General features: G+C 56.7%; 6 protein-coding genes across 6 annotated transcripts; 2 read left to right on the top strand and 4 right to left on the bottom strand.

The window, feature by feature from the left end:
* Nucleotides 1-2,241: 2,241 nt before the first annotated feature.
* On the bottom strand, nucleotides 2,242-5,675 carry SPBR_01252 (transcription factor; the record flags this gene model as incomplete). The annotated part of the gene is made up of 2 exons (XM_040759563.1): nucleotides 2,242-4,618; nucleotides 4,711-5,675. 2 exons carry the CDS (start codon nucleotides 5,673-5,675, stop codon nucleotides 2,242-2,244), a joined length of 3,342 nt encoding a protein of 1,113 aa, XP_040619892.1.
* Nucleotides 5,676-9,157: 3,482 nt separating this feature from the next.
* On the top strand, nucleotides 9,158-10,742 carry SPBR_01627 (uncharacterized protein; the record flags this gene model as incomplete). Its single annotated transcript, XM_040759937.1, has 3 exons — nucleotides 9,158-9,272; nucleotides 9,315-9,764; nucleotides 9,850-10,742. The coding sequence occupies 3 exons, from the start codon at nucleotides 9,158-9,160 to the stop codon at nucleotides 10,740-10,742; spliced, it is 1,458 nt and encodes a 485-aa protein (XP_040619891.1).
* Nucleotides 10,743-11,538: 796 nt separating this feature from the next.
* On the bottom strand, nucleotides 11,539-13,059 carry SPBR_01647 (uncharacterized protein; the record flags this gene model as incomplete). Its single annotated transcript, XM_040759957.1, has 1 exon — nucleotides 11,539-13,059. The coding sequence occupies one exon, from the start codon at nucleotides 13,057-13,059 to the stop codon at nucleotides 11,539-11,541; it is 1,521 nt and encodes a 506-aa protein (XP_040619890.1).
* A 241-nt stretch (nucleotides 13,060-13,300) lies between these two features.
* Nucleotides 13,301-14,649, bottom strand: SPBR_01729 (uncharacterized protein; the record flags this gene model as incomplete). The annotated part of the gene is made up of 2 exons (XM_040760039.1): nucleotides 13,301-13,330; nucleotides 13,405-14,649. 2 exons carry the CDS (start codon nucleotides 14,647-14,649, stop codon nucleotides 13,301-13,303), a joined length of 1,275 nt encoding a protein of 424 aa, XP_040619889.1.
* Nucleotides 14,650-15,755: 1,106 nt separating this feature from the next.
* Nucleotides 15,756-16,451, top strand: SPBR_02019 (dynein light chain LC8-type; the record flags this gene model as incomplete). Its single annotated transcript, XM_040760328.1, has 6 exons — nucleotides 15,756-15,813; nucleotides 15,894-15,916; nucleotides 15,979-16,012; nucleotides 16,095-16,156; nucleotides 16,236-16,305; nucleotides 16,387-16,451. The coding sequence occupies 6 exons, from the start codon at nucleotides 15,756-15,758 to the stop codon at nucleotides 16,449-16,451; spliced, it is 312 nt and encodes a 103-aa protein (XP_040619888.1).
* Nucleotides 16,452-17,454: 1,003 nt separating this feature from the next.
* On the bottom strand, nucleotides 17,455-20,162 carry SPBR_01332 (com1-like protein; the record flags this gene model as incomplete). Its single annotated transcript, XM_040759643.1, has 3 exons — nucleotides 17,455-19,291; nucleotides 19,576-19,910; nucleotides 19,989-20,162. The coding sequence occupies 3 exons, from the start codon at nucleotides 20,160-20,162 to the stop codon at nucleotides 17,455-17,457; spliced, it is 2,346 nt and encodes a 781-aa protein (XP_040619887.1).
* Nucleotides 20,163-20,305: the final 143 nt, after the last annotated feature.

Raw genomic sequence — 20,305 nt, 5'->3', positions numbered from 1 at the left:
GATCTTGTTGGGGGGTGGGCAACGCCGTGAGGGAGGCTAGAGAACAGACCTCAGGACACAAGGGACACGGCTGGATGGGAAAAGAGATCGGAGACGAGGCCAAAGATACGTCGGGTAAAGAGGCAACGTCCGATGACAAAATAATGAAAGAGGACACAGGAAATTTGGACGAAGACAGCCCAAGTCACAGCACAGACGACTGCCAGCCAGTGGATGGCGGATGACAAGAACAAAGCGTGCAAGGACGCACAGGCGTGACAAGGCAGTGGACGCCGCAATCTGAATAGGCGCGGAGCTGTGTTGGGCAAGGAAAGGACAGGTACAGATAGTATGACTCTGTACGGCTGTCGACTCTGGTCACTGGACACACGCCGTCACCAAAGCACGCACACGCCCTTGCAGCCGGGGTTGTGCGCAGACCCTCTCCATCGGGTCGACGTTTCAGATCTCCGGCAGGGGACACGATATGAAAAAGACTGGTGAGTGTGGAAAGAATGGGAGGAGCAGAAAAGAAAAGAGAAAGAAGAGAAAAAGAACAGGACGAGAAAGACAAGAATGGGCGATTGGCGGCTAGCGAACCAGGGGGTTGTTGTTTGGGGTATCGCAATTGTTGACTCCACCAGGATTGATTGGATGGAAGCGTCAGATTTTGGGCGTTTGTGGAGAGGCACCACACCAGGCTGGACCCGCGACTTACACGACAGATGGTCTCGCTCACAAATTGCAATACAAATACAAAAAACTGTAGTCGCCTTGATTTCGGGGCATTTCATGTCGGACGATGGCCGAGACGATGGGCGAAATGAGAGACAGAAACCCAAATGAGGACAAAGGACAAGAAAAAAAGGAAATGAGAGGGCGAACGACAAAGTAGGAAAGGTGCACATGACGGGCATGCCGGATTGAGCTGGGTGGGTTGGAGGTTTGATGCTCGTCGCCGCTTCTTTCTAGGTCGTATCTGCGCTTGTCTTGTTCCCTCTCTGCTGCTCGCCTGACCTTCCTCTTCCCATCCCTCGTCTGTGCGTGCTGTCAAAGGTGTCCAGTATGATCGCCATGCAGGGGAAGGCCTTGCGCAATGCCAAGCAAAGCATTCTGGCAGAAACGAAGCGCAACAGCACGAAACGAGGAGAGAAAAGACGAAAATAGGCTTTAATCATCCGTCATACATGGCTGGTGGTCCCCGTAGAGTCGACTTGCTCTTCTCTGATCCGCCCGTGTTGCGCCCTCGTTCCGGGATCGTGAGCGGACGGCTTCAAACCTTCAACGGCAACAAAGAAAAAAAAAAAAAAAAGAAACAGGAAACCAATACAGGCAGAAAAGAGATCGTCTCACATCGCCCTCACATCTTTCGTCTCCTGCCGCGTCACAAGGCGTTTTTCGGAGGAATATGAAATAAAAGCAAAACAAAAGTGGCCGTCTTTCTTCCGGCCGGCTAATTTTGCTGTGCGACAAGAGAAGGGGAGGAGGACAAGGAACGGGAATGCCTCACAAGAGACGTTTCTCCAGGCCGTCGGGCTACTTCCCTTGACTTGTTTCTCTGCTGTACTTTTTTTGTTTCACCATGTGGATTTGTTTGTAGCAAAAAAAAAAAAAAGAATGACGATGGTCTCGATCATGCCGTTGCTGTTGCGGATAGACACGACTGTCGGGTTTCAAACTCAACGAACGGGAAAGAGAAGTGCCCAAGGGACGGAATCGCAGCGAAGCTTTGCTTTTCATTGAGAAATGAAGGCAATAAAACAGAGAGGGACGTGTCGTCGCATTCTTCTTCAGTAGTGGGTCTGGGAAACAATCCTGGAGAGCATCGTCGTCTCTTTTGTTTCATGTTTCGTCACCACATATCGTTTCCTCCATGCGGGACTTTGCTAGCCCTGTGGCGCGATCAGTAGATCAGCACAGCGGGAATGAATGACGCGGAAGGAATTGCTGCGTACAAGTAGGTTTTATGGAAGATCTTGTATTGTAAATGATTAAAAGATGGCCAGGTTGCTGCATAGTTGCATAGAGAGTATCAAAAATAAAGGCACAAAATGAGGAAGAGTAGAAGTGAAGAAGGAAAACGGCAAAACAGAAAGTCACAAAAGTAAAAGAGCTAGCAAATCCTGACCAACAAATAATAGACCAAAAAGCAAAGTGCAATCCAGAAAAGGAACCCTAAAAACCACCAAAAAGAAAACAAATCCCACATGAGTTCATATTAGTTTTTTTGCTGTTGTTCGTTTCCTATCCGCATCATGTTCATTACCGCCAGTTGTTGAAGCCGTTGTGGTTGAGCTTCGGCATGGACGCCGCAGGGAAGCCGCCGTTGCCGCCGTCGAGGCTGTCGGACCGGCCACGCTTCTGGCCGCGGTTTTGCGGTGCTGTGGAGGTCGTGGTCGAGGTAGGCGCACCGTTCACCGCCGGCCAACCCTCGAGCGCAGACGTCATGTCGTTGGCGTCCCAGTCGGGCAGCTCACTGGCACCGCCCGTCGTCTGGTGGTGCTGGTGAACACCGGACGTACCACCACCACCGCCGCCGCCAGCCAGGAACGGGTCAATTTGGACCGACTGCTGATGGTGCTGAGCGCGGTGGGTGTTGTGCTGGCTGTGGTGGTGGTTTTCCGCACCGGGCGAGCTACCCGAGGCCGTCGAGCCTGCCGACATGAAGCTCAGCTGGCTCTGAAATCCCTGCGGGTGGTGGGTGTAGGGGTTGTTGCCACCGTTGTTGGACGCACCCACGTTGGCGGCCGACGACGGCTGCTGGTGGTGGTCGTAGGGCGAAGGGAGAGAGGCTGTGGGTGGCGGCGTGGTCAGGCCGGCACTATAGGCTGCGGCCGACGTGTCCAGCAGGTTGAGAGGCGACGGCACGCCATAGGGCTGCGGTGCCTGCGGCGACAGCGAGTGGTGCTGGCGGTAGACGGTTCCAGCAGGAGCCGCGGGGTTGTAGCCAGTGGCAGTCGTGGTCGACATGCTGCTGTAGCCGGTGGCTGCAGCCACAGCCGCTGCCATGGTGGGATCCCAGGCCGCGCCGCTTAGATGCTCGCTCATAGCGGCGTTGAGATGCTGCTGGTAGCCCGGGTGCGGCGACATGATGTTGTCGCGGCTCGTGGGGTAGCCCATCTGCTGGTGGTGTGCCGGTGTGTGCATCTGCGGCTGGTACCGGGCCTGGGCCTGGGCCTGCTGTATCGCTGCCTGCTGCTGCTGCTGCTGCTGCTGCTGCTGCTGTTGAGCCTTGATGGCCGGCGTCACGAGAGCCTGCTGTTGGTGGAACTGCGACGTGGGGTCAATGGTCGTCAGGAAGCGCCAGCCAGTGCCCGCGGGGCTCTTAACCACCTCCATCTTCTTTTCGTTAACACTGTAGATCGTCTCAAAGGTCCACAGGATCACAGCGCGGCGCGTCCAGGTCTGTCCATCGGCGGCGCCATCGTTTGGCGGCGACGAGGTGGTCGTGGCCGACGAAGGACCGCACGACCACAGCTCCTGGAGCATGGCAATGTTGCGGACCAGGTCCATCTGCGTGGGAGGCGCACCACTGCTGCCGTTGCTGCCCGAGGATGAGGTCGACACGAAGCTATCATCGCCCGTCTCGTCACCAGCATCGTTGCTATGGCGGCGTGAGGTGGTGGTGGTCGTCGTGGTCGTCGTGGTCGACCCGAACGAGGACCGCTTGCTGCTGCTGCTGCTGCTCTTCTTGATGGAGCTGGCGCGCTGGGTCGTGGTGTACATCTCCGAGCCGTCGCTGCCGTTCTCGGGCTCCAGCGGATGCTTGCGGTAGCCGGTGAGCATGCTCAGCATGGTGGCCCATTCGGGAGCCGGGAAGGGCACGGCCAGCTGCTGGCGGCGCAGGCGCGAGCCGTGGAAGCAGTCGCAGTGGCCGCCGTTGCCAACGCCGTGGCAGCCAGGGCGGTGCATGTACTGGTTACCAATCTCGCGCGTGATGACCGAGACGGGGACCTGGTCGGCATCGTTGGTGCCCTCGTCGGCGGTGGCACCGCTCGGCATCAGCTCCCAGGGGCGAGCCAGGCGGGTCACCGACTTCCAGCGGTGGTTCTGGAGGTTGGGCTGCTCAATGGTGACCTCGACGAGGCTGTTCAGCTCAGAGCCCTCGGGGAACCGGTCAGGCTCCTGGACGTCGAGGGTGACGTGGAAGTGCAGAATGTCGCGCAGGTCGTCGCGCACAATGCCGTCCAGGGCATCCATCATGGGACCGGGGAAGCGCTCCTCCCAGTCCTGGGAGACCTCGCGGACGGAGCTGGCCTCCTTCTGGCTGAGAGCGCGCGTGTACTCCTGCAGCAGGGTGCCGCGGATGATCTTGCCACGCTCGGGCCACTCCTCACGCTTGAGGTTGAGACCGAGGTGCGGGTACATGCGGCCGTCGAGGGGCAGACCATCGCTCTTGAAGGCCTCGCCGCGGCGGTGGCCCTCGCTCTCGAAGCGGACGGCGGACGAAGACACGAGAATCCAGCAGAGGCTGGGGCGGACCGCCACGAGGGCATCAGACGCCAGCAGCTGGCCAAAGTACTCGTAGTTGGGCCGCTCGTCGGGCAGGCGTCCCTCAAAGAGAGCGCGCAGGACCGGGTTGTCCTTGAAGGACTCCTTCTCGACAACGTCCTTGCGGCTGTCCTCCTTCTTTTCCTTGCTGGGGAAGAAAAAGTGGTCTGGGTTGTTAGCAGCTGGGCCGGGGCTAAAAATCAGTATTAGGTAGGTAGTGTGTTGACAAACGTACAGCACCGATGGTGGATGAAAAAGTTCTTGAGCACCTGAATGTGGCTGGAGACCTGCTTGCGGCCACGGGCCATCTTGCGGTCGGGCTTCGCGCCAGGCGGCAGCGACAGGCAGTAGGCGACCCACAGGTACTCGCTGATGAGCATGTTGCGACCATGCAGCTGGCCGCGCATAGCATACTTCTTGCGGCCCATCTGCGGGATCAGCAGAAGAGCGTCGAGGAAGGCATCCTCCAGGACGTCCGGCCAGATCTGCTCGGTCTTGTCGTCCTTCTCACCCTGCTTCTTGCGGTAGGCCTGAAACTGCGGCGACAGGTAGATGGGGTTGACATCCGTGTTGGTCTGAGCCGCTGCGGCCACCTGCAGCGCAAGGACGGTGTTGTTGGAGGCGCCACCCGTCACTGAGTGGATACCAGGATGGCCATAGGTGTTGCTGAGCAGGCTGTTGCCCGCCAGGGGGCCGGTCAGGCCTGCGAGGCTGCTCGCATTGTGATGGCGGACAGCCGACTGGCGTCTTGCCAGAAGCTGCTGCTGCTCGTTGTGATGGTGTTGTGATGGTTGCTGGTAGAGAGGCTTGGCCAGGGACCCTGCCGAGTACAGGTTCTGCTGCTGGTGCTGGTGCTGCTGCTGGCTGTGGTGGTAGGCATTCTGCTGCTGGCGGTCAAGCGACTGCGTAGGCACAATGGGAGGCGTGGGAATGGAAGGTGTGGGCGTGGCAGAGGCTGGCGTGCATGAGACAAGCGGCAGCGATGTGGGTGCGGCCGATGAGACGACGGCTGGCACGGCGGTGACTGGAGAGCAGTAGCCCGAGGCCGGGTTGCTGTTGCTGGCACTGTTGGGGCCGCTGGCATGGGGTTGCACATTGCCAGTGGATTCCTGAAGGGGAAGACGATGGTGGCGAACGGCGGCGACGGCCGAAGCGTCGGCGTAGTCGGTATGCTGTGAAGGCAGCACGGGCATAGAGACCTCCATGGCTCGGAGCATTTACACTGAACAGAGAATGGCGAAGATTCGTAGACCGAAACGACAGAAAAAAGTCGAGACGAGCCGTTTTGGAATGCGAGGCGAAAAGTACGAAAGAGACTCAGGCAATTGTGGACATGCTAGACAAGGTAGATGCCTGTTGAAAAGCAGGGGCACGGAGGAACGAGGAGGCTTTGTTGAAGAACAAAGAAAGACACAGTCGAGGACAATGGAGATGTGTGTATGTCAAACGTCTGTTTTCTCAAGGAGAATGAGGACAAGACTAACGAGCGTATGAAAAATGCAAAACAAAGTGCAAAAGAGAGCCGTATCAAGGAAAGTGATGCCGTGTAAAACGACGAAAGCAAAAAAAAGGACGCTGAGAATGAATGTATGCCCCTCTGTTTGGAAAAAGAATGGCTGCAAGGGAATTTCCTGTGCAAAAGAATGGACGAGGGACGGAGAGCAGGCGAGAGGAGGAAAGGAGAGAGAAGCTTGGATTGTCAAGCCATGCCAACAACGAAGAACGAGCGGACCTCGTCATGCCTTATAAGAGACGAGAATGGGACACTCGGAGATGCCAACGCGTTTTGACGGTCTCGCGGTCTGAAGAATGCAGCCCTCCATTCCTCGCGCCCGCGTGCCAGTACAGGAGATTTGATGGTGTTCGTAGGGAGGAAGAGCAGGAGGAGGGGGTGTGAGAGTGTGAGAGCGAGCGTGTATGCGAAGAGACTTGCGCATACGGCTCGCCCAGTCGAAGAACACGGACGGAAACACACGCATCTAGCCAATCCAATGGAGACGGCGTATCAAGGAGGTTCAGGAAGGGAGGCCAGGTCCGGCCTTGCCCCTCCAAAAAGGACCGTGGTCAAGGGAACCGGTCTCCTTACAAGTGGATGGATGCTCACCGGGGATTCTTGCCGGGTGTATTGCGTGTACTCGGCAGCCCAGCAAGAGAACGTGCCAGAGAAGGTACCAGAGAACGTACCCGTAGCAAAGGCAGGCGGGAGGGAGAGAGGAGCCCGCCTGGCTTCAGAGCTCTTCATCAAACGAGCCCACTCTTCGCCGTCTCCTTGGTGAGGAGGGAGAGGGAGGGGAGGGCCAGCGACCAGTGGTCCGATGAGGGGAGAAGCACGATGGGGCCGTTGTTGTAGACTCCGGTGGGGGAGAAGGACGAAAAAGGACGCGGAGGACAGACGAACAGAGGCCAAAGTGGGTTCTCCAGTCTCCTTTGGCTGCTTCTTTTGTCTTGTCCTGTCCCTGGGGACGAGGGAACAGAAACAGAGACACTAGCCAAGCTGTCTGGCTGTCTGAGGCGCCGAAGGGGAGGAGTGCAACTGGACGAGCAGACGTCGATGGGCATAGTGTGGCGTCGCTGTGCAGAGTGTCGAGTGAGTCGTGGGCGTGACACAGGTACCGAAGTGGACGAAGTAGTGAAGTGGATGAAGTGGATGAAGGGGGGGAAGGGCGACAAAAAGGGCGGATGCATTAATTGCACAAAGGGAGGGCTGAACACAAGGGCAGGAAAGAGGCACCGGAGCGCTCAAGTGGGAAAGAGCCTTTTTCTTCAAGGCCAGGAAGGCTCGATGGGGCATCCTCAGCCCCTGGCGTGGCTCGCACTCTAGGCTGGGCCAGGGAGAGTTTGACAGGCGCGTTTAAAGAGAGAGGTGGTGTGCGGACAGCTGAGAGCTTTCTCGCGCAGGCGGGGGTTACGCGTTTCCGAGCTTTCTGTAAACCAGGAAACCCGCTGACGATGTAGCAAGCATCGGAGGCGATAACGTTGTGCCGTGAGGCGTGAGGCGTGAGGCGTGAGGCGTGCGGCCGCGAGATGTGATCACGGCCTTGCTGTTCTTGGCTGCAAGAGCAGGCACTGTTTCTCACTCGAGAACAATGAGAAACCCCTCTCGTCAGTCCGCCACCGCGTCATCTCGTCTCTCTTTCGTCCGGATTTTCTTGACGCTTGATGAGATGATTTCCCACGAGACATGTGCATTCTTCACGACGACGCTTTGAGCGCCAGGTATTTGGCAAGCCAAGCTAACAAGAGGGCACGAAGAGCCTGAACACGAGCAGAAAGGACCATACTGGCATGCAAAGAGATGAGATTGGGGAATGGTCTTGAGGGAGGAGGGGGCGTGTAAAGCCGTGTTCCTGAATATCAGGTTTCGGGCGTGATGCTGTCGCGGGGCGTCGGCAAGGAAAGCGCGGGGGCGAGGCGGCGGCAATGACTTGCAGACGCGCAACAAGACTGGAAAGAGCGGTAAAGAAGAAGAAACCGGAAAGGAAAGAAAGACGGGCGAGTAGGCGAGTCGTGTGGGGAAGGTGAGCTGGCCTTGCTGGCAGTGGCTCTCCCTGCAGTCGCCCTTCTTTCGAACGGAGCAGGAGCGCACGACAGCAGAGATCCACAGCGCGCCAAAAGGCGCCAAGAAAAAGGCAGCACATCTTTGCGCTGCTCTCCCGCCCGTCGTCTTGTCGGCAGACCTGGGCCTCGGAACTGATAATGCGCATACGATCTACGGCGTGTTTGTGGCAAGCAGGTCGGCCAGTGCCTGGAGTGCTTGCTTGTTGACTGTTGCCCAGCACTGACCGCGTCGGAATGCAAAATGCGGGAGGTGAGGAATTCAAAAACAATCAAAAACGAATGCCAGTGTGTCTCCAACCACAACACGAATGGCCAGCATGCTGCGAGCTAACCCGCGTGACGTGTTTGCCAGAGCGACGTGCATATATAAAGTACACGCACCGGCCCACCGTCGGCGGCTTTGCAACGACAACAAGGACTGCATACGGCATACGGCAAACGGCAAACGGCATAAAACGGGCACAAACGACGGCCGCCGCGATGAAGGGATGTCGTAGATTAGATGTGGGGGCCTGGCCTGGCGGTTCTTCGTCTCGTTTTCTTCACGCATGACACAAACGTTGTGTCAGTTCGTTTGCAGGCTGGGATGTCGTGAAGAAAGGGAGGTTGCTGAGTGGAGAGACAGAGCGAGACGCGCCCAGTTCGCAGACGCATCTTACATGCCCTTGCGGCGTACCTTTCTGGCTCGAGCGCTACTGACAGGCCCTGGCCCGCTAAAGCCCACTGTATTACGACATTTATATGCAGGCACTTCCACATCGAGCACCTTGGTGCCTTGGCTTTCTCTGTCCTTGCTTTATTCTGGCGTCGATTATCTCTGATCTTTATCGACTTTTCTTTTTCCTTCCAGGATGGGCTAGATCGTGTCGTTGAGGATGGTGTAAGTCCTCTGCATCGAGGCCACATCGCCAACACAGGCTTACATTTGACGGCAGGATCGTGGGTTGGCCTGGCCGAAAGCGACGTAGACGGACGGAGCCTTGCGTGGCCCGAGCTCGGCCTTGTCGTCCAAACCAGTTCGCGTGCCGCTGCCACAGAGACCGGTTCCTGATTCGCTCTCCTTGTCAGCCGCCCTCCCGCTCTGCGATGCGCTGCACTGTCCACAGCATCCACAGACCCTTCAAGCACAATGCCGAACAAACGAGTGTCCCAGTCCCCAGTCCCCATATACGAGGTCTTTCCGAGCGACGCTTCTTTTGACTACCATGACGAACCTCTCGATCATGGACGTGCCACGACCAACGGTACGTGTCTCGCAGGACCCGGCACGGACCTTGAACCCCTAGAAGACTACAAAGAGGGCGGGTTCCATCCAATCCATCTTGGTGACACCCTCGGTACGTCTTATCGTGTCCTTCGTAAGCTCGGCCACGGGGGGTACGGCACTGTTTGGCTTTGTCGAGACACGCGCGATGGCTGCGCTGGCTATGTCGCTGTCAAGGTGACCATTGCAATGGTCAAGGCGGAGGACGAGATCTCGGACCTGACCATCTTGGCGGGCCTGGATCGGTCGTCGGTACCCGGTTCCGACCATATTGCCTTTCCACTGGATACCTTCTCAATCACAGGCCCCAACGGAACACATCAGTGCATCGTGCTCCCCCTTCTCGGGCCTTGCGTCTCGCCTGACTTGTGGGTGCGGCTGAAGGACGAGCCGGGGCCTGTCCTCCGGAAAATGGCCTATCAGGCTGTAAAAGCCATAAACTTCCTACACACAAACGGCATCTGTCACGGAGGTAAGGATATAAGATCCCTCGCCGAACTTGTGTTTTTTTTAAAAAAAAATTATAAAATTCACCTAGTTCACTCCTTTCGTTTTAGACTTTCGGCCAGCCAACATCTTAGTCAAACTGAACAGCCTCGATTATATGTCCGAGGAAGAACTGTTGTCACGCTTCGGCGAGCCGAAGTTGGTCAACGTAGTGACAGAGTCGGGTGATGACCTCCCTGTCTCGTCGCCGCGATATCTGACGCCTGCAATCGACCTCTCCCGTCTAGGCGACGACTACCTGACAGATCAGATCTGCGTCATTGACTTTGGCGAATCCTTTCGTATATCAAACCCCCCAGACGTCTCGTGCATTCCAGAAATGTATCTGTCGCCCGAGGTACTGCTTCAACTGTTACGAGACGAGAAAAATGGCTATGGGGATGACGATATAGGCGATTACAATGTCTATAACTACGACAACGATGACGATAATAACGAGGAGGATACGAGAAAAAACAATAAAAAAGACGAGGACGTGGACAACAACATGGACAATCCAAAAGAGGAACGAGTGGCCATCGGTCCAGCCTGCGACCTTTGGGCTCTCGGGTGCACGCTCTTTGAGATACGGCAACAGACTGCGCTCTTTCACATGATTCATGACCCAGATGATCTCGTTGCTGAAATGGTACGTTACTTTGGCAAACTTCCTGCCCAGTGGTGGGACGCGTGGGAGCGTCGGGCAGAGTATTTTGACGAGCAGGGGACGTGGATTCGAGAGAACGAGGACCGGTCCCTTGAGTGGCTACTCGGCCAGTCGAGTGATACTGTGCAGTCACCCACGTTCCAGCAGGACAGCAGCTACATACGGTGGACAAGCATGACCACACCGCAGGCAGAACAGAAGCTGATGGCGGATCTTCTGTACAAGCTGTTCCAGTACGACCCGGACAAGCGCATAAGTGCCGAGGGCGCGGTGACGCACGAGTGGTTCAAGATGTAGACAACGGCCGAATACTGCTGCGGTGAGGATGGTACCGGATGAAGGCACCAGTTTTGGCCGACTGATGGCCGGCACGTCTATTTCTTTGCGATGATCGGACTGTTTTTATTCTCGTTTTCTATAGCACTTTCTAGTTCTTACTCTCGCTTTTTACATCCCATTTTCTCCATCAAGACCTTGCATCTACAGCGGTCTTCAGGAGTAAAAAGCAACCCCCTGTTTCTATGCTTCTTCATCGCCTGGCTGTGGAGAACGACTAAAGAATCCCTCGCGCAACTCACATCGCCCGGCCTTACATTGCGTGTTGCTCCCTTTATATGAAATAGTGATACGTCGCCCCTTTCCGCTGTCCGCCTGGGTGGCGCCTGCCGTGGCTGCTCGCTCTAGCCCTTTCCGCGTTCACACCCCCACTTTTTAACCCAGGGAAGGGACGGAGATCGTCAGGGCATCCGAACAAGGAAGGCAGCAGGCGCAAGGTGTGTAGCGTGCGCGCGCGCTCTCTCTCTATGAAGAGGGAATCGACACTGATCACGATCGTATCTCTCTTCGGACAAGGCACAAGAACCACACCCACTTCCACGCAGGTATATGCAGGGAACAATCGGCCCAGGGGAAGTGTTGTATTCAACAAATTAAAAAGAATAGGACATAACGCCTGCAAAATGCTATCCCTTGATTGTTCGTCATTCGAACCCTCATAAAACTCCATTCCTGAACGAAACCCAAGACCAGTTCAAAAAAAAAAAGACGAAAAGCCGGTTTGTTGAGAAAGCGCAGATGCCGCGGGTCTCGCTTCTCACAGCTGCTCCTCCTCTTCGTCGCCAATGGTCACCTTGGTCCGGTGGCTGCGGCTCGTCGCCAGCTGCTGCATCGCCACCGAGTCCATCTGCGAGCCCACCTTCTTCTGCATCTTGGCAATCTCCCCTTCCGCGTCCACCGCCTCTGCCTCGGCAAACTCAATCACCAGGCGCCGGCCCAGCAGGTGCGTGTTGCGCAGCGCCGTCATGGCGGCGGCCGCTTCGCGCGCCGTCACAAACTCGGCAAACGCGTACCCGCGCGTCGCGCTGCCAAACTTCTTGGGCATCCGGACCGCCTTGAGCTGGCCGTACGTGCCCAGCAGCGTCCGCAGGTCCGAACGGGACGCCTCAAAGGGAATGTTCTTGATAATCAGCTTGCCGCCGCGGTTGGCCGCCAGCTTCTTCGCCTGGTCGGCCTCGCGCTGCGCCGCCGCCGCGTCCTGCAGGCCGCGGTGCGACGCCTTGACGGCCAGCGTGTGCCCGTGCAGGATGTGGCCGTCCATCGTCGCGCACGCGCCCGCCGCGTCCGCCTTGGTGCGGAACTCGACAAAGCCGTAGCCCATGCTGAGCGTCTGCCCGGGCCGCTTGGGGTCCGGCTTGGTCTTGACACGCGCCGCCACAAAGCCCTGCAGCGGCGAAAACAGCGCCGCCAGCTGCTCCGTGGTCGTGGTAAAGTTGAGGTTGCGCACAAACAGAGAGCTGGTCTGCTTGGACCCTGCGGCCGCCGCCTCGCCAGTAGTCTCGTCGCCAGCAGCGTCTTCGGCCTGGCTTCCGTCGAGCAGGTCGCTGGCGACCAGCTTGGTCTTGCCCGCCTGGCCGGCCGTGGCTGCCGTCGTGTCCAGGACGCCGCTGGCGCTGTTGCTCAGCAGGTTGTCGGGGCACTTCTCGAGCATGAGGACCGTCTCGTTGACACGGCGGTAGGCCAGCTTCGCGTAGGCCAGCCGGCCATGGGCGGCCTGCGCAAATTGCACAATGGCCAGTGTGCCGCTGGGCGGCATCAGGACCCGCACGACGGGACCGTACTCCTCAAACATCTTGCGTAGCTCCTGCGAGGCCGTGCCGTGCGCAAAGTTCTTTACGAGAATGCATGAATCGCCACGCTTTGTGTTGGGCTTAAACGCCTCGAGGTCCACACCGTTGCTCTCAAAGTAGTCTTTGGTCTCTTCAATAATGGACGTCTGGCGCACGGCCTGGCGCACGGCCTCGTCCGACGACGTCGGGTCGAGCATCTCCGACTTGGACACGCCCAGCCGCTCTGCCATGGCCGAGTTCACGGCGTCCTGCGTCATAAACAGGGCATTCCACGAGAAGCTGCTCGTCGCCGCGTCTGCCTTTTTCCGCAGAAGCCGCTGCTGCTTGAGCGGCAGTTTTGCCAGAGCAAACTCGTCCAGCTCGGCAGCTGAACCAGCCGTCTTCTTGGCCTTTGCAGGGAGCACATGCAGGATCCGACCCTGGAAGGTCTTGCCATCGGTGTTATGGAAAGCGGCGAGGGCGACGTCCGGGCTGGCAAAAAGGACCATGGCGTAGCCCTTGTTGACGCCTGAATTTGTGACTGGGAGTTGGACCTGAAGACGACAACGTGGACACCCGCTGGTTAGCCATCTGTTGCTCGTTTCCTTTTTTTTTTTTTTTTTTTTTTTTTTTTTTTTTTTTTTTTCTAAAATAAGCGAAGCAACCCATCAAGCCCAAGTACTGCATAAGCACAATACATTGGTATCAGACCACGAGGCATCTACTAAAATTCTCGGCCCAAGGATCTCATCACATGCCATTGGCATAAGTTGTCCCTATCTGGGGTTCATCATTGAAAATGGGTTGCTTTGCGTAAAACGCTGTAAAAGAGACAAATGATGTCAAAGACTCACCTCTTGAACGGTACCAAAGGCTGTAAAGTATTTCTGGATCTGGGCCTCCGTAGCGTCGTACGGCAGGTTGCGGACAAACAATCGGGATGTCTTGCGAATCTGCTCTTCTGCAGGCAGAGGTACAACTGGTGGTGCAGGGGTAGGGGCGGCGGTGGTGGCTGCTGGTGCTGCTGGTGCTGCAGCTGGTGCTAGTCTCCGAATCGGGTTCTCGTAATCATCATTTGCATTGTCGTGCTCGTTATTTGCGTCAGGCATTTCCTCGTCGTCCTTCTTGGTAGCAGCCGGGAAAGCGGTCGGGAAAGCAGGCGCCGCAACAGGTTGTGATGGTGCGGGCAACTCGCTCGGGTCGAGCAGGTCGAGCAACCGGTTGGTACGTGACCGCAGCCAGTCATCGTCTGTTGCTGAAGAATCCAGCTTGGGCTGCAGTGGCGTTGGGGTCGGCTCTGGTGCAGATGGCGTCGGCCTTGCCTCCTCTTCTTCGATGGACGTGGCTGTAATGGCAGCCACCCTGGAAGGCCGACCAGCTTCTGCCGCTGGCTCTGATGGTGCTGGTGCTGCTGGTGTGCCTTCGCCCTCCTCGTCTTTTGTCGTCTTGGCCTTCTTGGTCGATATGGACTGGTATTCGTCCTCGTTCTCGCTCTCCTCGGCGTCCAAAATTGCCTCCGGAACGGCTGCCTCGCCAGCAACACCAAAGGCTCCAGCACCCATGGCAGACGTGACGTCGGCTGTACTGCTTAACCCCCTATTTTGTGTGCTCATGACGTCGAGGAACTCCCGCAGCTTAGGGTTGCTCGCCACATCCAGATCCTCTCGCTTCCGCTTCTTCGAGGCTGCCTCGTCGTCTGCCGGCGGTGCTGGTGCGGCCGGCTCAGCTGCCGCCGGGTTGTGAAGGTCATGCAGCCGCTGCATCTTATAGGCCGTCGGCAGAGTCGGGTCCGTGATGGGCTTGGCCAGCTCGACCGACAGCTTCGACATGCGGATGAAGGAGCGGTTGAAGTAGCGGACGGCAGCCTTGGCCTCGTCAGCCGAGCGGTAGCCAATAAAGGCAATCCGGCGACGGGCAATCAGCTTCAGGTCGGTAATGTGGCGGCCACCGCCCGAGAAGTGCTTCCGGAGCTGGTCATCGGTGATGTTGGGAGGAAGGTTCTTGACGAAGACCCGAGAAGACTCTTCGACCGAGGCGTCGTCTGGTGGTGAATTCGAGCCCGCGGCCGCCGCCTCCTTTCTTGGAAATGAGGATTCCATGGTGTCTGTGGGTATGGCAGAGGGCATCGTGGCATCTACATTTGAGTCGGGAGCCACAGTATGCCAGAAAGGGGGGAATGGAGAGAAAGACTTGAGAGCGGAAGAAAAGTAAGTGTGAAAAGTGGTGAAGAGAAAATTGCGCGAATCCGTGACTTTTTTCTGCTGCCAAAAAAAAAGTCTTATCTTATCGACATTAGTGGGCCCCTTCCGAATATCGACCAATAGAATGTATTTGTTTAGTAGCTGCTCATGCTTCCTCCGTCTAACCCGGAAAGTGATATGCGCTAAGGATCAGCGCCAACAGCGCCGTTTCACGCGTTCCAGCGCGCGAACAGGCCCTCCACAGGGGACCTTGCCACTAAGCCAGGGGACAGCACGGCACTCTTCGCCCGCCAGCCCTTTCGAGCCTCAGGGCAGCCACCCTCCCCCTCCCCCTGTAATTACGGTGCGAGGTTGCCGGCTCTCACTGATGCGTGCCCCTCCCCTGTTTGTTGTTTCTGTTGCGAGCTCCCCTATTCACTCGCATTGTGATTTCTCGACCATCGTGCGCAAGACAATCGCGACGACCTCTTGTCCCAGACGCCACGACGACCTCGAGTCCGACAAACGCAATTCTCTGTCCTCCTCCCTTTACCGCAATTCCCTCCCGAACAAACGAAACAGCCAAGTAAGTGCACGCTCGGCACCGCTTCCCCTTCCCGTTCTACAATTGGCCGTGCACTTCGCGAGGATTCTCTTCTTCCGTTTCGGCTACAGCTGGACGGGCGACAAACGAGACGCGACCGGTCCAAGCTTGGAAGCCATTGTTGCCGCATTCCTTGCTTTTGCTGTCGCTTTTCTCGCCTAGACCCGCCGAAGAGAGGAAGACGTCACACGACGAAGCTCAGCCGTGTCGGGGTATCATCGGACTACCGCAGCCAGGTCGGGAGTGCCGTGGACCGTGACTGGCGGCGAGGGAGGGTGGTGTACGACAAGGTCCGAGGAGAAACAAAAGTGCTGACCTACAATCTCCTTATGTACAGTCCACCGCTGACTGGTCTTCCACGATCTCGGTTCCGACACCACCCGACGACTTCAAACGAGAGACGATACACACGAGCGCAAACATGGCTACCGAAGCGAACGCCACCGAGACCGCGCAGCTGACGCGGGAGAAGCTGGAGGGTGAGCCCGGGACCCCAGGGGGCCATGCCGCTTGGCGTACGCGACACGCAATGTATGCTAACGAGAGTGTCGATGTGCAGCCCAAGTCAAGTCTGCAGACATGGTAGGAGAAATACGTCGCCGCCACCTCCCACAATAGGCATGCAGGACAGCTAAGCGGAACAGACAGAAGAGATGCAGGCGGAGGCGGTCGAAGTTGGTAAGTTGCTATGGGAGTCAGCTGCCGTTGTAATTTTTAAGATGGAGGCGGGCCCCGGCTGACATATTGCTTGCTACGACAGCCCAAGAAGCGATGGCCAAGTTCACCGTCGAGAAGGACATTGCCAAGCACATCAAGAAGACTGTACGTTGCGTCACTGTCCCAGACCCCCGACACCGACATCGCGGACTGACCTCTGCGGTTTTTTTGGTTTTTTTTTTAGTTTGACGACCGCAAGGGACCGACTTGGCACTGCATCGTGGGCCGCAACTTTGGCAGCTTTGTGACGCACGGTAAGAGACGCCGCCTTCACGTGTCGCCAAGGGCGTCCCTTGAACTTGAACGCGAAACTGACAGACGGCCGGCCCTCATAGAAACGAAGCACTTTGTGTACTTTTACCTCGGCCACTGCGCGATCCTGCTCTTCAAGACGCAGTAGATGGCTGTGGCTACGACCAGTGCATCAACAAAAGGAATGCCGCGACACGTGGAATGAACGTGCCCAATGTGCAGCGCATTCCATCCAATGTACGCCTTGCCATGTGCACCTTGGAGGAAAGGACGAAACGGCTTGGTCATATGCGAACGAGTGCACGCCATCACATAAACCATCTATGGGACCCGTTGTCCCAGCCCATTCCTTGCCGCCAGATCTATTTCTTATTGTTGTCTCGGTCTTCGGATATTGTTACTCTTACGTTTGGCTGTTTTTATATACACAATTATGAAGATATGAATCGATCTCAGAAGCTACCTCCTTGGACTTGGAAAATCATCATGAAAAACGTTAGTTATTTCGTAGGTATCACCACGTGAAAAATTCGGGTGTCTATTAATGGTATCACGGCATAGACTCGTTCTGTTTGTGGAAAGAACACAAACAACATGCAAAATGCAAATGGGGAGTCTGCTAAAAGACACAAAGATGGCAAAAGAAGTACATCAGACATCAAGACAAGGAGAGCATTGGTCTCTTTTGCTGTAGATGGAAGGCGAGCAACAGGGGAAAGGCAGAGCCCTGTCCTCAAAATAAAAACACCACGGCGTCCACTTTGCCGAATGGACGCAAAGATACAGGAAAACAGCAAAGAGAGTACAAAGCAATGCAGATGCGAAAACAAAGACCCGTCTTCTTTTTGTTTCTGTTTTCGAAACAAAACAACCAAGAAACCGTGGGTGATGTGTATTGCGAGATATTGTGCCGCTTCGCCTCGTAGCGGGCGTGTGTAAATGCAAAAGTGAAAATGCAAAAATTGCAAACATGTCAAATGGAATTGAAAAAAAAAAAGAAAAAAAAAGAAACAAAACTCCAACTGTCTGGTGCTTGTCCTGTTTTTTTCCTCTGGTATCATAAAAAATGGACCTCGTCCATTGTATGCAAGTCTTCCCTTTTTCTTTCTTCAAACTGTTTTCGTTCTCATTCGCGAGGAGCCATGTTGCGTTCAAGCGCGCATCATTGCCTCGTTGTGTATGTCGTTCTTCATTTCTTGCAAGCGCGCGTGCATCTTGAGAAGCTCGGCAACACTGTCCTTGGGTGGGTTACGGCGATCGGAAATGTCACGGTACAGGGCCTCATACTTTTCGTAGTACACCTTGAACCGCAGAGCCTTATCGACCAGGTCGTCAGGCAGGTTCCGCCGCTTCTTGACTTTGCCGCTGTTCGGTGAAGCCTCCGTCGTCAGGAGACTGCTGCGGTGGTCGTCGGCCATCTTGCGCTTCCGCATGGTGTTGGTGGTACCAATAGGTGGTACACTGTCTTCGGATGAGAGGTCTAGCTCAGAGGCATTCGTAGGAGGCGATGATGCCAGCGGAGACGACTTGACCGGCGACGTGTTCTTGGCCTTGCTCGATGTGGAGTTGCTGCTGCCGTCTCTGTTGTTGCCATTGCTACCGCCACCGCCGCCACCGCCACTGCTGCTGCTACTGCTGCTTCCGTTGGGGCTAGCATTTGAGTTGCGCGCAGCTGGCTGTGCCGACAGTCGAGGCTTTGCCCGTGCCTCCCGACCGTCACGAGCATCACGAGCATCACGAGCATCACGCGCGTCTCGTGCATCCCGTAGAGACGAAGCCTTGGGTGCCGACTTGAGGGGCTTGATGCGCTTGCTGAGAGGCGTGCCAGAACTCGAGGAGCTGCTGCTATCGTCATCGTCGTAGTCGCGAGCACGCTTCTTTAATGGTGGCTTCGGTGGAAGCAGTGTCTTTGCGGGCTCCTTGACAGGCGAAGGCTTCGTCTTGCGCACAGGAGCAGTCGTTGCAGAGGATGCCCGTTCCCTAGAGACGGGTGGTGTGGACGAGGCGGCCTTGGTCGACGCAGCCTTGGCCGATGCAGGTGCCAAAGGTTTGCTGCTGCTTGTCGTACCACCGAGCTTCGACTGGTGGTGGTGGTTTTGGTGAACCGTCGATGCGAGGGGCGCAGATTCCGACTCCGAGTCCGACGTATCCGACTCGGACACAAACTCCTTGGATTTGAACTTGCCCGTACTTTCGTTGGCCTTGGCACGCGCTGCGGCCGACTTTGCGGGTGATGCTTTGGTCGATGTCGTCGTCGTCGCGTGAGGCGATGTTGACCGTGCTGGGGCGGACGTCGGTGGGCTCTTCTTCTTGTTGGTCGACAGCAGCCGCTTCTCCTGGGCCTCACGTGCCGACGTCTTCTTCTTGCCTCCAGCAGCAGCTGTGGTCGTGTGACGGGATGGCGAGAGAGTGACCTCGGAATCGACACCCTCCTCGTCTGTGCGGTTGCTACCACTGCCGTTGCCGCTCTCGCCGGATTCGTGGTTGGTGTGCCCGGATTCGCCGGCAGAATCGTCGGCTTTTTGCACACGGATCTTGGGTGCCGACGGACCCTTGGCGATGGAGACTTGCACCTTGCTCAGGATGCGGCCCTGGCCCCTTTCTTCGCGAGGAAGCAGCCGCTCCCATTCGGGTTCGGTCGTGGATAGCCGCATCTTGTCGAACTGGCGGATAGCGTTGTCGATGGCCTGTTGCCGCTCCTCATCGCTGGCATAGTCGTGCCGCCAGACATCCAGTTCCTTCCAGTACTTCTTGCGAAGAATGTAGTTCTGCGTCTCCTCGTCCAGATCGGCGACCTTGTCCAAGGCATTTTTGAAGTCGGCCTCAGATGATCCTGGGTACTTCTGCCACAGCATGTCATATGGCTGCTCCTTGAAAGCCAGCTCGTGGATAATGGGTGACCGGGCTTGTTTTGTCCTCTCGGCAGCTTGTTGTGATGCAGCGTCGGTGGGAACAAGAGACGGGGAGCCAGCAGCGCTGAGAGCTGGGCTGGTAGGTAATGGCGATAGCGAGGAGCGGTTGAACGGTGACCGTCTGTCGGAGAGTGCCTTCTGCAGGGAGCCGGCGCTACGTTTGGCAGTCGATTTGCCGTTTGGCGCGGGTGCGGTTCCTTCAATGACTCTTGTCCTGTTGGTGCAACACGACACGGTTAGCTACATTGGGTTTCTGCGAACCATACCATATGGATAACGGATAAGGCAAAAAAAAAAGGAAGAAACAGGTAAAAAGAAGGAGTAAACACGCTCGAGAGCGAACAAGGGCACAGCGCGTACGATTTTTCGTGTTTCTCAGCCTCTCGTTGTGCTAAGGAGTCGCGGAGCAGTGCGATGTCCGAGTTCAGAGCATCGTACGAATCTTGTTCGGCGTCTTCTGGCTCGGGCGACGAGCCCAGCTCATAGTAGTCGTCGTCCTCGTCCTCGGACGAGCTGTTGCGGTAGTGTGCCCATGGGTTGCCAAGCTCTGGTTTGCGGAAGAGGGACATGGCGAGCTGGGGAAGGCGCTCGGCTTTGGCCGGTGTGTCGGCGGACTCGAGGAACAGTTCTATGTCGTCGGTCTCATCTTCAAACGTCGGCTCAATGTGGTAACTGGAGTTGCCGTACAGGAACGTCTGCAAATTGTTAGGAGGCACACGCGAGAGGGGGAGGAGGGGGGTGTTGCAAAAGGTAAGGAGAGAGCAGGAGCATACCGGCTTGTTGCCCAGGGACAGGCGGATCTCGTTGCCCTGGTTGACGGACTCGATCATGCCGTCGACGACATCGTCACTCAGGTCCAGAATGAAGGACTGCGTGGGCAGGTGATCAAAGTTGCCCGTGAAGTCCTCCTCCAGCTGGAGGCCGGCACGGGGAATCTGGAGAGCCATCCCGACTACCGACCAGCAACCAGAGAGGTGGAAGCTGCGGTATCAATTGTTGTTGTGTTCCGAGACGTGGTTTGTGTATGGTTGTCGTCGGTCTCGCGGGTGGTGCACAAAGTGAGGGGGAAATGAACGACGGTTGGAAGGAG

Source organism: Sporothrix brasiliensis, assembly GCF_000820605.1.
Source record: "Sporothrix brasiliensis 5110 chromosome Unknown Cont18, whole genome shotgun sequence".
NCBI classification, from domain to species: domain Eukaryota; kingdom Fungi; phylum Ascomycota; class Sordariomycetes; order Ophiostomatales; family Ophiostomataceae; genus Sporothrix; species Sporothrix brasiliensis.
The sequence above is the reverse complement of the archived record's forward strand: the minus strand, read 5'-3'. Positions and strand labels throughout refer to the sequence as shown.